At 40.6% G+C, this 16,919-nt stretch overlaps 1 protein-coding gene across 1 annotated transcript in view; it reads left to right on the top strand.

Annotated features, from left to right (window-relative positions):
* The window catches only part of EML6 (echinoderm microtubule associated protein like 6), a 443,186-nt gene that overhangs the window by 326,576 nt on the left and 99,691 nt on the right, over positions 1 to 16,919 (top strand). The window contains exons 21-23 of the mRNA XM_006873534.1: positions 529 to 670; positions 6,323 to 6,475; positions 6,675 to 6,806. Of these exons, the coding sequence (XP_006873596.1) occupies positions 529 to 670; positions 6,323 to 6,475; positions 6,675 to 6,806 (427 nt within the window). The remainder of the gene's footprint in view (positions 1 to 528; positions 671 to 6,322; positions 6,476 to 6,674; positions 6,807 to 16,919) is intronic.

The raw sequence follows: 16,919 nt of genomic DNA, 5'->3' as shown, positions 1-16,919 counted from the left end.
AGATGGATTGGCAAAGTGGCAGCATCAATGAGCTCCAGCATGGCAACAATTGTGAGGTTAGCTCTGGACCAGGCAGTGTTTTGTTCTGTTGTACATAGATAGGGTCTCTATGAATTGGTACCAATTCAATGGCACCTAAAAACAACAACACATGTATATTGTGTTTATGTACCACCCAGTAAAACAGCTTGAGTGTCAGACAATAAGATAAAATGAGGGAAGGCCTTTCAGTATCCAGATGTTTCCAAGTGGGAAAATATTTGGCATCATCTAAATAAAACCTCTAAGCATCGAGTCCAAGTTTTGCTTTCCAAATGAATGCTTTAGCACCACATAGGCCCAGCTTTAGAAGTAAGCACAAATGAAAACTCAATTCAGTGCAGTCATGGCTCAAGGAAATCCAAGCTTTGTTTATTCTGATTGGAACCCTGTTGGTACGCTCTCAGGCTGACTATGTAACACAAGGCTGAAGAAAGGCTAGCCAGAAATATGAAATGAGCTTATGTTGCCCAATTCCTCTCCCCCCAGGGACACATGGAAGGAGAAGTGTGGGGGCTTGCAGCTCACCCTCTCTTGCCTATCTGTGCTACAGTGAGCGACGATAAAACGCTTCGAATCTGGGAATTATCTTCCCAGCACCGTATGCTGGCAGTACGGAAACTCAAAAAAGGTAATGGCATCACCTCACACACCTGCAAAAGCATACAGAACAAGCAGAATGTGTTGGGCTCATTCATTCATTCGGTTAATAAAACAAAAATCCTAAACCCACTGCCATTGCCTCCAATCCAGCTCACAGTGGCTCTAAATAGGGTTTTCCAGGCTGTAAGTGTTTGTGGATGTAGAAAGTCTCATCTTTCCCCTGTGGAGTGGCTGGTGGGTTTTAACTCCCAACCTTGTGGTTAGTAGTTCACTGTTTATCCTACATATGTTAGAAAACATACTGTTGTTGTTGCTAGGTGTTATTGAGTTGGTGCACAAGAATGAAACACTACCCTGTTCTGTGCCGTCTTCACAATTGTTCTGTTTGAGCCCAGTGTTGCTGCCATCTGTGTCCATCATCTTATTGGGGCTTTTTCTCTTTTGTTGCTGACCATCCACTTTACTAAGTGTGATGTCCTTCTCCAGGAACAAATCCCTCCTGATGTATCCAAAAATGAGAGATGAAGTCTCACTATCCTTGCTTCTAAGGAACACACTAGCCGTACTTCTTCCATCACAGATTTGTTTGTTCTTCTGGCAGTTCATGGTACTTTTTCAATATTCTTCCACAACACCATAATTCAAATGCATCAATTCTTCTACAGTCTTCCTTATTAACTGAGCGACTTTCATATGCATTGTTGTTAAGTACATTGATTGATAGCGACCCTGTGTAGGGTTTATAAGGAGCAGCTGGAGAATTTGAACCGTCAACCTTGTGGTTCAAACCAACCTTGCTGTCAAGTTCATAGTACCATGTGTGGGTCAGGCATACATTAATCCTCAGACTGGTATCTTTGCTCTTTTAGTACTTTAAAGGAGTACTTTTTTGGAGCAGATTTACCTAATGCAATATGTTGTGTGAGTTTTTAACTGCAGCTTCCATGAGTGTTGGTTATGGATCCAAGCAAAACAAAACTTATAAATATCTCAATTATTTCTCCATTATCATGACATTATTTATTGATCAAATTGTGAGGATTTGTTACTTTGATTTGCAATCCATACTGAAGCCTGTAGTCCTTGATCTTCATAACTATTTCAAGTCCTGTTCGTTTCCAGTCATCAAGACTGTGCCATCTATATATGACAAGTTAATGAATCTTCCTCCAATCCTGATGCCACATTCTTCTTCATACAATTCAGCTTCTCAGATTATTTGCTCTGCATACAGATTGATAAAGTATGGTGAATGAATACAACCTTGAGGCACACCTTTCCCAATTTTAAACCACTTAGTACCCCCTAGTATAGAAACTACTTCCCAATTTTAAACCATTCAGTATCCCCTAGTATAGAAATGATGCTTTTATTGTTAAATGCTGTTTGAGTTGGTTCCAACACATAGCGACCCTGTATAGGGTTTCCAAGGAGTGCTGGTGTGCCGGGGTCTGACCCCGACATAGTTGTCACGAGTTTTTGGTTCACGAGGAGGGGAGATCCAGCGGCGATAGGGATAGCGAAAGAATACACAGACAAACAGAAGAAGGGAGACAATGAGGCACCCCAAAGCCAGGGTGGATACATCACTGGTGGGCAGGCTTGGGACTACAGGCATCATGGCCTCTGCAGGCAGCGACTCACTGCCCTGCAATCTTTAACGCATGCCTTCCAACCCGTAACGCACCACAATCTTTACTCCATGCCTTCCAACCAGTAATGCACCGCAATCTTTACTCCATGCCTTCCAACCAGTAATACACACCTGGGGAGGCCCGGGCCTCTGCTTTATTTAGGGGAGGAGTTTCACACCAAGCTGGGAGGGACTAAAACAGGATACAGCTAACATCAGTAATTTTCCAGACATTCAGGTAACTTTACATTGTACTTCACTGGTTCAAATCCCAGGCCAGCAACTTGGATTCTCAGGCCCAATTAACATATCTATAGCCCCTGAGGTCAGTTGGGGGAAGGTGAGAGTTCTGCAGGAGACGCCCAGGTGAATGGGCTGCACCTGGAAAAGGGATTAGGGAAGATGGGTTCTTTGTCTATAGAACAAAGAACCGAGAAGTAGCTAAGATATTTTTAGTTAATCCTTTGGAGAAAGGTTTAACCTTGCAACCTTTAGTCTCGGCTTTAGGAAAAGATCACATTTATCTGTGGATTTTCAAAGGCTCCAGTGTATTAATTTAATATATATACCTGAATATTAAGATGAAAGCAATTTTCCATTAACTGCCAGTGGCCTCATTTGTTACACTCAGCCCTAGAGGGCCTCGAACCTCTGACTAGTCTTACACGGTCTGCAACACTGGTGGGTTTGAAATGCCAGCCTTTCCATTAGCAGTCCAGTGCTTATCCAACAGCACCACACAGGACTCTAGGCAGTGGGAATTCACTGTTTGTTGATAGAGAGTCAGAGTGAAGTACATGTAGAAGTATGCCAGTAGGATGGAGAATCTGGTCCCAGGGTGCACCAGCTCTATTGTTTATTTTTCTTGCACTGCACAGACATCTGCCACCTGGGGGCAATATCTCCTTCTTCTTCTCCTTGAGAGCTGTGGGAATTGAAATGCATGAGCTTGTAAAGAAGTCTGTCTAATTTTATGTCTAACAGTCTCCATAAGTTATTTTATGACTGAAAATAAAAAATCAGCTATGTAGAGACAAAATAACCTCAAGAACTGAGTAAATATGTATTGAACGTATATATGTAATATGTCAAATCTAAAACACCCGTATGCACTCAGAGGTGTACCAAGGCACACAAATTCAGCAAATTTACCAAGTAGTTTCCAGGGATCAGGCACTGAAAATACCTAGAAGAGAGTAGTCTCATCTCTAGTATCAGAGATGGACAAGATTTGAGCAGAATCCCAGCAACAGGTGACCCATTCAAATAGGATAATTTGAGGAGAGCCTGAAAAAGAGACTATTTATAAAGTAGTGGATGTGGCGTAGGGAACTGATCAGGGATAGTGAAGCTCAAGGCAGATAGTGACAATCATACACCAGCCCTTGGTCTGAAGGGATAAGAAGAGGAAGTGCCTGCTGGGGTCTTGGAAGTGAGAGTTGTGTGAAATGTCAGAAGCTATGGTCTCAGCAGTGCTCCACAACCTTGCTGGTAGGTGGTTGGGGAATCAGTACGCCAACCTCTCTCCTCTTTCCTCACTCTCCCTCCCTCCAGTCTCCTGCCCATACTTGCCTTTGGCCAAACCCAACCAGAAGACACAGGGCCAGGAAGTCCATTGCCACATTCCATGCAGAACAGCCTCCAGGCATAGGGCTGGGTGTACATAGGTAGAGAATGGATGTGGAGAGACAAGCTAAAGATATCAGACACAAATAAGGTTCTGTGGAGGCCTGAAGGAGGTCTACACCCAGGAACAGATTTATCAGGAGGTGCCATGAGAACTAAAAATGCAGGTGTCCATAAAAATTCTTAGTGCAGGAGAGAATGAGATTAGGGTCTGGCCCAAAAATGTTTGCGCTGAGTAGTTTCATAGGTAGAGAGGCATGGAGAGCTTGTTGTTAGTGCCCTGAGTCTGTTCTGACTCATGTTGATTGGTAAGTACCTTGGAGTCAGTTCCAACTCATAGTGACCCTGCACAGGGTTTCTGAGGCTGTAAATCTTTACAGGAGCAGAATGCCTCATCTTTCTCCTGCGGAACCACTGGTAGTTTCGAACTGCTGACCTTGAGTTTGGCAGCCCTACTCATAACCACTATGCTACCAGAGCTCCTTTGCTTGTTCTGACCCATAGCAAGCCTATATATAGCTTCTAAGGAGCAGCTGGTGGGTTGGGACCACCAACCTTGTGGTGAGTCATCCAGCACTTATCCTCCAGCGCTGCACCAGGGCTTGTTTAAGGGGCATGAAAATAGATGCCAAAACAATAGTAACAATAATGATGATGGGTAATAATTCTGCAGTGGTTTTTGTACTACCACTCCACAGTTGGTTTTTATGAGACCCCAATGAGTGGGCGTTATCATTAGCACTCACAGATTAGGAAACTGAGGGATGTTTGCTCAAAGTCACACAACTAGTAAGTGGTAGAATTAAATCCAAACCCAGACAGTGTGGCTCCAGAGAGCACATCTGTGATTACTGCAATCCTCTGTGCCACCTCCCTCCACCATTTCCTTCTCTTCACACCAGACTTCCAAGAGAAGACAGGATTCAAACCCGGTCTGACCTCATAGCTTCTGCTCTTCACCACTAACCACTACAAGGTTGAATCATTTGGGCCAATAATTTATTTGGGGTAAATGACAGACCAAGTCTTCGTTATGAATGTCAATCAATAGACTTTATTCAGCAGGTTAAAACTTAGTTCACCAAAGCAACTCTTGATGTATCTTACAGAGGATGACCATTCATCTCAGTTTATGCCTGTTGTCATGGTATAATTATTAATAGTTCTCCCTTTTACTCTCAAAAGTGTCCTGTTTTGGACAATACATTCTATGGAAAATTATATAATCTCGATGATACTCCTCAAGAGCAGTCTGTCTTCCCATGTTCTCAGCACTAGTACTGTGCTGTCTCATAACGGGTAACTAAATATCTAAATATTTGTGAATGAATGAATGAAGATATAACTTAGATGAACCAATTTAAAGTTACTGGTATGAAAAATAGCTTTTTATCTCCTATGAATACAACAGAGGGGTTTGTAAGGAAGATCCATTATTTGAAATGTCCGAATTACTGTTCCATCCCTGGGCTGTGCTTATTAATTAGTGCCTTAACAAGGGCTAGGGGCTGGAGGCATATTTTAAAATAAGATTCCTATGCAACATACTGCCATCAAGTCTAGCCTCCTCACACAGAAATGTCCCTCCCATGCCTTACACCCCTCACTGCCATTGATTCTGGGTCAGAGTGCCCTATAAGATAGGGTACAGCTGCTCCATAGGTCTCCAAGACTGTGTATCTTTACAGAAGCAGATTCCGTGTATCTTTAGAGTAGCCTCATCTTTCTCCCACAAAGATGAGAGGTTGGTAGGTCTGAGCTGATAACCTTTCAGGTAGTAGCCTACCACTCAATCCGCTGCACCACCAGGGCTCCCTTCCATGCTTTACAAAGCAGCAGATATCACAAGAGTCCTGCGGCACTATCAACCCCACGCACCCATTGAGAGAAAGGTGTTCATATTTCATTCTCTCCATGACATAGGAGACAGGAGCACGACCTTCACTTAAAGAATTATACATTATAATCTATGGATTACATAACTGAATGACTAACTACCAAGTTCTTGCAAGCAAGTCTTACACATAAGGCAAGATACCAAGAAAATGGTTGTGGGAAATTTTATCCACACAGGTCACCTTCTTAAAGATTAACTTTTTTCTTGAAAGCAGATACAGGTATATTACTCCTTCACTCCACTCTCCCATTCATCCCTTTTGTCTTCTGAAAAACCCAGGTATTCAGATAGAAGAAATGAATGTGTAAACCATATAACAATTGAAAATGTAATTTTTGCATTATGATCATTTTTCTTGGATTTGGGAAGACGAGATGTTTAAATCATGTTCTGTTCACAAACATAGCATTAAGTTAAAGTCACAGTTGTATGCCCATGCATACTCTATATGTTTATCTTTCCTCCCTGGTTGTTTGACTATAAAGGCAGGGGTAGTAATAATATTTCATGGGAATTCTTTGTAGGTGGAAGATGCTGTGCCTTCTCCCCTGATGGGAAAGCCTTAGCAGTTGGTTTGAACGATGGGAGTTTCCTGGTTGTAAATGCTGACACTGTGGAAGACATGGTCTCCTTCCATCACCGAAAAGAAATGATCTCTGATATTAAATTCTCAAAAGGTGAAGTTGGCAGCATTTGCTTATTAAAATACCACAGCCTAGGAATAAAAAAATTAAAAATAAAAAGGTTTGTTTTTTTTACAAGAGTATGCTATTTTAAATGATTCCTTGGCCTTTTCCCAATTTTAAAATGCTAAGTTCCTGGAAGTCAATTGTCACATGAAAAGTTTGAATATTAACTGCACAATTTTCTTTCTAGATACTGGAAAATACCTTGCCGTGGCATCCCATGATAACTTTGTGGATATTTATAATGTTCTTACAAGCAAAAGGGTTGGCATCTGCAAAGGTGCATCTAGTTACATTACACATATTGACTGGGACTCCAGAGGTAAAGTACATTCTGACTTTTAAAATGTAACTTTCATTTTTAAATGTATATCAGTTTGTATATTGCTTCCAGAGAGAATGGCAGTTGAGCTTTAGACAAATAGTGGGGGAAATGATAAAATAAATGACTGTAATTTTACAACTGCTATTAATATTTTGAGTAAAAAATATTATTTTTCCATCTTTTACGATTATTATTTATTCAAGCCATTGCATTTTTAAGACAGTTGAGGATATCTGATGTCTTCTGCTACCATCACAAGCTACCTTTGGCCTTTGTCTCCTAACTACTTTCCCTTTTCTTACCAAAGCCTCATCCCTGGGGAACTGTCCAAGCAGCCTTAAGCCAATAGCTACATTCACTCACTTAAGGTTTCTCTGCTCTCAAAAACTTCCAATCCACTTCCTTCCTCTTCCAGGTTATGCCCACAAATTCCATTGGGATTGCTCTGTTTATTAGTTTAACAAATCTAGCCTCTACCATGGGCAAAGTTTTAAACCAGAACATGTGGAAGATACAAAAATTAGTAAAATATGCTTCCTGTTACCAGTCGAGTTCATGGCTTAGTGGCTTCAATGCTTAAATACTATGTTCAAGTAAGTTAAATAGTAGGAGTTCTGATGTGGTGCTGCAGGATAATGTACTGGACCGCAAGGTCAGTCTGAACCTCAAGGTTGGCAGTTCAAATCCACCAGCTGCTCCTTGGAAACCCTATCCAGGGTCTCTATAAGTCAGAACCTACTTGACAGCACTTAACAACAGCAATATACTTAAATAGTAGTCCTGGTGTGCCGTTATAATATAAGTACTAGACTGCTAACCACAAGTTTGGTGGTTCAAACCCACCAGCTGCTCCTTGGAAACCCTCTGAAAGGTCATTATGAGTCAGAACTTCACAGCATCAACAACAACATACTTAAATAGGGAATGCGGTAGACCCATACAGTAAGCACTGGACTGCAAACCACAAGGTCTGTGGTTCGAGCCTGCTACTTACTCTGTGAAAGAGATAAAGCCTCCAAAACCCTATGCAGGGTTGCTATGAGTCAGAAGCGATTCCATGACACTTAATACTACTCAACTAATTTGAGGGCATACACAGGGTAAGGCATAGGGATAAGAACTGGTGAGTCAGAGAGACAAACGGATCATGGACTCAGAAAGAATCAAGTCACCACTAAGTTCCCAGGTAGAACATCAGCACTATAGGGTAGGTTATTTTTCTTTTTTGAATTGTGGTGAAATATATATAATACTGTTGCCCATTTTAACCACTTAGAGTATGCATTAATTATATTCACAATATTGCACAACCACAATACTCTCTATCTGCAAAATTTTTCATTACCCCAAACCCGTTATCATTTACATTATCATTTACTCTGCACCCAATAAACAATAACTCCCCCCTCTCACTTCTTTTTGGCACTGGTAACCACGAATCCACTTTTGTCTCTATTCATTTTTCCTATTCTAGACATTTCATATATATGGATCATACAACATTTGTCTTTTTATGTCTGACTCATTTCACTCAGCATAATTGTTTCAAGGCCTTTCCATATTTGTAGCATATAGCAGACGTTAATGCTTTTTATGGCCGAATAACATTCCATTATAGGAACTTAGGAGCCCTGGTGTGGCGCTGTGGATTAATGCGCTAGTCTGCAAAGTCATTTGAACTGCAAGGTTGGTGGTTCAAGCTCACCAGTTGTTCCTTGGAAACCCTCTAGAGAGTCGCTATGGGTCGGAACCGACTTGACGGTACTTAACAACAACAACAATATGGTAATTCTAGGAAGTGCAATGGCTCTTTAGGATAAGCACTAGACTAACAACCATAAAATCAATGGTTTGAGCCAACCAACTGCTCCACAGGAAAAAGATGAGGCTTTCTGCTCCTGCAAAGATTTACAGTCTAAAAAATCCTACACAGGATTACTATGAGTCAGAACTGATTCAATCACACTTCATAACACAACAACAACAATATGGTAATTCTAGGTTGTACTTTCACTGCTTTGCACAGAGGCTGTACCATTTTACAGTCCCACCAGGAAAGCATCTCTATATCCTTGCCAACACTTGTTGGCTTCCAGTTTTCTGATTATAGCCATCCTAGAGGGGGATGAAGATATTGATCTCATTGTGGTTTTGACATGCATTTCCCTAACAACAGCAACCATGAGCATCTTTCCATGTGCTTATTGACCATTTGTACATCTTCTTTGGAGACATGTCTATTCTGGTTCTTTACCCTTTTAAAATTAGTTTGTATGCTTTTTATTGTTAAGTTATAGGAATTCTTTATGTGCTTTTGGATTTTAAATTTTTAGCAGATATATAAAGAGAACTTCAAAAGTTTGTGGGAAAATAGAATTGAAAGATAAGAATTTAAAAATATAAACTTTATTTCTCAACCTAAGCTCCATCAAGTTCAAGACATTTTTGTAAGGAATGACACCAGTCACGTTGTTGTTTTTGCTAGGTGCCATCGAGTTGGCACCAACCCATAGTGACCCTGTGCACAACAGATCAAAACACTGCCTAGTCCCATGCCAACCTCACAATCTTGCTAAATTTGAGCTCACTGCTGTCGCCACTGTGCTAATCAGTTTTATTGGGGGGTCTTCCTTTTTTCTCCAACCTTTCATGATATCCTTTTCCAGGGACTGATCCCTCCTGGCAATGTGTTCGAAGTATGAGAGCTGAAGTCTGGCATCCTTGCTTACAAGAAGCATTCTGGATGTACTTCTTCCAACACAGATCTGTTTGTTCTTTTGGCAACCAGTAGTACTTTCAATATTCTTCCCCAACATCACAGATCAAACGCATCGATTCTTCTACAGTCTTGCTTATTCAGTGCATATGAGGTGATTGAAGATTCACCATGGCTTGGACCAGGCACACCTGAGTCTTCAAATTGACATCTTTGTTCTTCAACACTTCAAAGAGATCTTGTGCAACAGATCTGCTTAATGCAATACATTATTTGATTTTTTTGACCGCTTCTTCCATGAGTCTTGATGGTTGCTCCAAGCAAAATAAAGTCTTTGACAACTTCAGTCTTTTCTCCATTTATCATGATGTTATTTATTGGTCCAGTGGTGAGGATTTTTATTTTCTTTACGTTGAGGTGCTACCTATACCAATGGCTGTGGTCTTTAATCTTCATCAGTAAGTATTTTAAGTCTTCTTCGCTTTCAGCAAATAAGATTATATCATCTCCATATCGCAGGCTGTTAATAAGTCTTTCTCCAATCCTGATGTCACATTTTTCCTCAAATAATCCAGCTTCTCTGATTATTTGCTCAGCATACAGATTGAGTAAGTATGGTGAAAGAATACAACCCTGGTACACACCTTTCCTAATATAAATCATTCGGTGTTCCCTTGTTCTGTTCGAACAACTGCCTCTTGGTCTATGTACAGGTTCCTCATGAGCACAATGAAGTGTTTTGCTATACTCATTGTTTTGTAATACTCATGTTGTCCATAGCTTGTCATGATCCACACAACTGAAAGCCTTTGTACAGTCAATAAAGCTCAGGTAAACATTTTTCTGATATACTCAGTTTTCTGCCAAGATCCATTTGACATCAACAATGATATCCCTCATTCCACGTCCTCTTCTAAATCCAGCTTGAACCTCTGGAAATTCTCTGTCAATGTCTGGTTGCAGCCATTTTTGTATTATCTTTAGAGAAATATTAATTGTATGTCATATTAATGATATTTTCCAATAATTTCTAGACTCTGTTGGGTCACCTCTTTTTGGAATGGGCACAAATATGTCTTCCAGTCAGTTGGTCAGGTAGTCGTCTTCTAAATTTCTTGGCATAGATGTGTGAGTGCCTCCAGTACCACATCAGTTTGTTAAAAGATTTCAATCTATATTCCATCAATTTCCAGTGCCTTGTTCTTTGCCAGTGATTTTAATGCACCTTGGACTTCTTCCTTCAGTATCACTGATGCTTGATCATATGCTACCTCTTGCAATGGTTGAACATCAACCATTTCTTTTTGGTACAGTTACTTTGTATATTCCTTCCATCTTCTTTTGATACTTCTGAGTCTTTCAAGATTTTGCCCATAGAATCCTTCAATACCACAATTTTTCTTCATTTCCTTCAGCTTGAGAAATGCTGAGCGTGTTCTTCCCTTTTGATTTTCTAACTCCAGGTCTTTGCACATTTCATTATAATATTTGACTTTATCTTCTTGAACTGACCATTGAAACTGTCTATTCAGCTCTTTTACCTCCTCACTTAATTGTCTTCAGCTCCAGTTTGAACTTTCATACGAGCAATTGATGGTCTGTTCTACAGTCTGCCCTTGGCCTTGTTTTGGCAGATGATATGGAACTCTTCCACTGTCTCTTTCCAGATGTAGTCAGTTTCATTTCTGTGTATTCCATCTGGTAAGGTCCATGTGTATAGTCATATTTTGTGTTGCTTAAAAAATGTATTTGCAATGAAGAAGTCATTGGTCTTACAAAATTTTATCATATAGTTTCCAGCATTGTTTCTGTCACCAAGGCCATATTTTCCTACTACTGATCCTTCCTTTTATTTCCAGCCTTTGCATTCCAATTGTAAGTAGTGATCAATACATCTTGAATGCATGTTTGATCAATTTCAGACTGAAGAAGTTGATAGAATTCTTCTATTTCACCCTCATTGGCTCTAGTGGTTGGTGTGTAAATTTGAATTGTAGGCGTGTGGCTATTATCCTACCACAGACAGTGTTGCACTTCAAGACAGATCTTGAAATGTTCTTTTCAATGTTGTATGTGGTGCCATTTCTCTTCAATTTATCATTCCCAGCGTAGTAAACCATGTGATTGTCAGATTCAGAATGGCCAATACTAGTCCATTTCAGCTCACTAATGCCTAGGAGATGTACGTTTATGGGTTTCATTTCATTTTTGACAATTTCCAATTTTCCTAGATTCATACTTCATGTGTTCCATGTTTCAATTATTAATGGATGTTTACAGCTATTTCTCTTCATTTTGAGTTGTGACCCCATCATCAAATGAAGGTCCCAAAGGCTTTACTCCGTTTGCATCATCACGGTCAACTCTATTTTGAGGAGGCAGCTTTTCCCCAGTCATATTTTGACTGCCTTCCAACCTGAGGGGCTCATATTCTAGCACTATATCTGACAGTTTTTTGGTGCTCTTCATCATGTTTCAGTATTCAAAATTCTGGTGCTGACAGTGTTCTACTACTGTTCACGCAAGCCATTACAGTATGACAAACTGACAGACAAGTGGTGGGCCTGTCACATAGCCCATCCCTAAAGATTGTAGCGTTGTGAGACTTTAACTATATAAATACAGTTTTTTTTTTTTACACTATTAACTGAAGAAAAATGCATGCTCATTAAAGATTTTTTTTAGATTGAAAAACATAAAGAAGTCAGAAGCATCCAAATCAGGACTGTAAAATGGGTGCCTAGTGATGTCCCATAGAAACTCTCATGTTAAAGGATTCTCAGGTGAAGCTTTCTCTGCTGAAGCTTTGCAAAACTCTTTCGTAATTAACAGATATTATCATTCTTTGTTCACTTGGAAATCCAACCAACAAAATGCCTGAGCATCCCTCAAAACTGTTGCCTTCACTTTTGCTTTTGACTGGTCTGTTTTTGCATTAACTGTATCATTTCTTTTTCTTGATTGCTATCGACTCGACAGCACTTAACAACAACAACATTGTTTGATTATGCTTTATCTTCAGGATAATACTGGCAAAAGCCATGTTTCATCTCCTGTTACGTTTCTGAAGAAATGCTTCCAAATCTTAATCCCACTTGTTTAAAATTTCCTTTGAAAGCTCTACTCTTGTCTGCAGCTAATCTGTGTGCAATAGTTTGGGCACCCACTGCAGTTCAAACTCACCAGCCACTCCTTGGAAATCCTATAAAGGATTGCTATGAGTCAGAAACAACTCAATGGCACTTAACAACAATAAGCTTCACTTTAATTTTTCCATCAGAATTGTGTAAGCTGAACCATTGAGTCTATAGTGGTAGCATGGTTTCTGCTTATAATCATCAGTCTTATTCAATTTGAACATGAACTAGATTAATTTTTTTTCCTTGGAAGTCAACATGAATGATCTGCCACTAAGGACTTCTTCTTCAACATTGTATCATCCTTTCTTGAAACAAGTTATCCTTTTGTAAACTGCTGATATCCTTGTGACATGGTCTCCATAAACTTTTCATAAAGCATCAGTGATTTCACCATTCTTTCACCCAAACTTCATCATAAAGTTGATGTTTGTCTTTGTCTTAATTTTAGCAGAATTCATAAATTTAATAGGGGCTCTTTTTAAACTAATGTCTTATGAAGACTTGTATATATCCGAAATGCTTTCTCTTTACTTTGTTGATAAAGTTTATTGATGCAAAGCATTTTTTTCATTTTGCTGAAGCCCGATTAATCTGTTTGTTTTTCTTCTTCTTTTGTGGCTCTTGCTTTTGGTGTCATCCAGTGGGTTGCTTTTAAATCCTATCCTGCGGACTTGTCTGACACTGGAATCTGGAGCAGGCATTTGGGGATGGATGGGCAGGGTTCCAACATTCAAGGATATTTTAATCCATTGTGGTAGAAAACCACCAAGCCAAATATGTGCTTCATAAAAGTAGTGACCTTTGAGATAGATCTTGAAAGACAAGCAAAGAATCACCAGATGGAAGTACTGAGAAAGAACATTCTACACAAAAGGAACATGATGTAAAAGGCAAGGAGTGATTAAGATATAGTGACTAATGCTGAGTGACTAGGGTGTGAAAGGAGGTGAAAGTGGAGAGGCACTTGTGTGTCATGCAAGGAATTAAAAATGAACATCCCAAGGAAATTAGAGTAGGACGTTCCCCACCATCTTGCAAAGAGACATTGATCCTAGAGTCAGGGAACAACTAAAGTAAACCAGGAGAAAGAGAGATGATAGTGTATTCAACTAAAAAAGAAGCTATTTTACAGGTGCCAGATCATTTCATTTCAAGTATTTCTCAAAGTAGTTGGCACAGAGTAGCCCGTCAGGCAGGTATGTAGTTATAGCTGTACTTGGCGCACTGGAGTTTGGACTTTACTAAGCTTTACAGCCTGCAGGGGTTTTACACAGTACACTAGATGAGAAGAAAGTGTGTGGCCAACTGTATGAGGAACAAGTCTAAACAAGAGCAAAGGGAGATCAGATAGGTCCCTCTCACTTTCATGTCGTGGCAGTGCTGGGAGCAGGCCGAGAGCAAAGGCCACCATTTCTCCTCAGGCTGGACACTGGCGCCTGAGAATTAGCTGCCAGCCAGTGAGGCCATGAGAGTGGGTGGAAGCAGCTGCCTCTTGTGCCCATTCTTTGTGCGTTAAACTTTATTGTTAAAAAAAAAGATTCCTTCTTCCCTCCTTGACCACAGCAATCACAAGTGTGCAGTGAGGATATTTAATAGTCCATGGTTCCAGCTCAGCCTTAGGCTGGCTGAAAAAATAAAAAACAATTTTATTTTTCATTTAAAAAGCAGTGATTTCCCCCTTTTTACTGTCTTGCTAACACCCGTAGCCATGTCCTCCTAAGAAACAGATTCAGAATAGTCAAGCAGCTTTATGCATAAGTAGAATGCTACTGCTGCTGCTACGTGTTGTCCAGTCATTTTCTACTCACAATGACCCTGTATAGGCTTTCTGAGGCTGTCAAGCTTTACTGGAACAGAAGGCGTCCTCTTTCTCTTGCAGGGCCACTGGTGGATTCAAACTGCTGACCTTCAGGTTGGCAGTCCTATGTGTAATCCACTACACTATATTCTCCTTATAAGTAGAATGTTGTTGTTGTTAAGTGTCATCAAGTCAACTCATTATGACCATGTATAGGGTTTCCAAGGAGTAGCTGGTGAGTTTGAACTGCTGACCATGTGGTTCACAGTTCAGTGCTGATCCTACAGTGCCACACCAGAAGTCCAAAAGTAAAATAAAGTAAGGCAACTTTTATTTAGAATTCACTCACATACTTTGGGCATATTATCGGTAAGGGCCAATCTCTACAGAAGGACATCATGCTCAGTGAAGTCCAGAGTCTGCAAAGAAGAGAGAGACCATCAGTGCAATGGATGAGCACAGTGGCTCTAACAGTGGGCCTGAACACAGCAACAATGACGTAGATGGTGAGAGGCTGGCAGTATGTCCTTTTGTGGCACACAGTGTCACTATAAGTCAGAGCCTGACACAGAACACGAAATCCAGCCATTACAGTGACTGGTAGGGATTAAAGCCCATTATCATATACATATTAAGAAGTGAAAGACCAAGAACAAATGGGACATGTAGGGGTTGGTTTTGAGTGGAGGAGTTCTTTCATTCCGCAAATATACACAGGCCCTGTGTGGGTAATAGTGATAGACAGATTAGTCCTAAGTAGAAAGAAGAAGATTGTGTTCAGAATTAATGGGGGCTACCATGGAGTTGCTGAATAAACACAATGAGAGAAACAGGCAATCTCATTATTTAAATACCCAAGGCCACTGCCACTTACCATTTTGTCATCCTGCATAGATTTTGGTGGAACTGTCAGACTAAGGCAGATTAGGAATAAAGGCTTGGCTACCTACTTCCAAAAAGTAGCCAATGAGAACTCCATGGCTCACACAGAATATTGTCTGATGCAGTGCTGGAAGGTAAGCTTCCTAGGTTGGAAGGCACTCACAATTTGGGCTCAAGCATACCACTGACCCTGAAGGTGGCATGGCACCGGACTTCGTTTGGTTATGTTGCAGAACATGGAGCCGCCACAGTCAGAGGTGACCCACCACCCAGGGCCGGCCTCGAGCTCCAACTAAAGCTCAGGATGGTGGAAAAGACACCGGGGGCAAGGAGCTGGGATCTTTGGAAACCCATCTCACCTCTCATCCATTGGATGAGGATGCTGAACCAGATGGCTCCTAAGAATTGAGACTTACGAATAGAATACTTTAGATTTTTAGGGAGGAATCATGCCATCTGGAGAATAAAATCAAGCGTGTCTGTGAATCTTCTCTGATTTATCTCATTTCATTAGCTGTGAAGCGTGTGTCATGTGCTCCTGATCTCCCAGTTCCTGACATGCCTAACCTCAAGAATGTACCATGCTGCCTGGCTTCTCGCAGCAGGGGCCCTTAGGGTCTGATGAGGGAGAGAGCAGAATTTAGGAGGAAAGAGCTAGTTTGTTCTTTGATCCTATCAAAAATAATAAACGCATTTGTCCATTTGTGAGAGCCAAGCCAGGGGCCAGGGCTGGCCCAGCCTCCAGTCCCAGCAGCCTCTTGTGCCCATGGCAACTGAAAGCCTTAGGAAACAGAAAACCTCATCCTGCCTCAGCAGGAGTATCAGCCACTCCTGATGAAACCTCCCGCATGGACTGCTTAAGAAAGAAAATAATATGTGGTGAGAGATAAAACATGGAAGAGTGTTTTCAAGCTGCTCTTTGTTCATTTCTAGAGATACTACAACTGTAAGAGATTTTACCAATTAATGATTTGGCCAATTTTCCTTGACAACAGTCTAATGTGTTTGGTATCTTTTGTACCACTTTTGGAATTATTCTGACTTGTAAAATTTACATATCAACAGGGATGATGAATATGAAATCACCTTGTGAACTAACTATACACTTTTTTGTACCTCAAGATATTTGGCTATGGCTGCTTCGTAATGAGGTCATCTGTCTCTGTAAATTCCATTATTCTGTGTGAGTAGACAGTTCAAGTGAATTAAAATGGGCAGGCTCTGAAAGAATAGGGTTACCATTATTCAGAAGCAATTATATATATGGATTAGTTTGCTTTATGCTCTTATTCTTTATCCTCAGAGTATTTCAGTGGGTATATATTACTAAGCTATAGGGAGGGAAAAAAAATGGTGCCCTAGTTTCTTCTTTTTTTTTTTTCTTGATTCATTTTTTTTCCCAAAAAGGCAGTGAAATAGTAGCAGTAAAGAAAAATTGAGGGGTGAGGACAGAGCGTCCACTCCCATAATTCTACTCCCCCCTGCTGTGGCGCTGTGGGTTAATGCCGCAAACTGCAAAGCTGTTTGAACTGCAAGGTTGGCAGTTCAAGCTCACCAGTTGCTCCTCGGAAACC

The sequence above is a fragment of the Chrysochloris asiatica genome, unplaced genomic scaffold, assembly GCF_000296735.1.
Source record: "Chrysochloris asiatica unplaced genomic scaffold, ChrAsi1.0 scaffold00245, whole genome shotgun sequence".
Taxonomy (NCBI): domain Eukaryota; kingdom Metazoa; phylum Chordata; class Mammalia; order Afrosoricida; family Chrysochloridae; genus Chrysochloris; species Chrysochloris asiatica.
The sequence above is the reverse complement of the archived record's forward strand: the minus strand, read 5'-3'. Positions and strand labels throughout refer to the sequence as shown.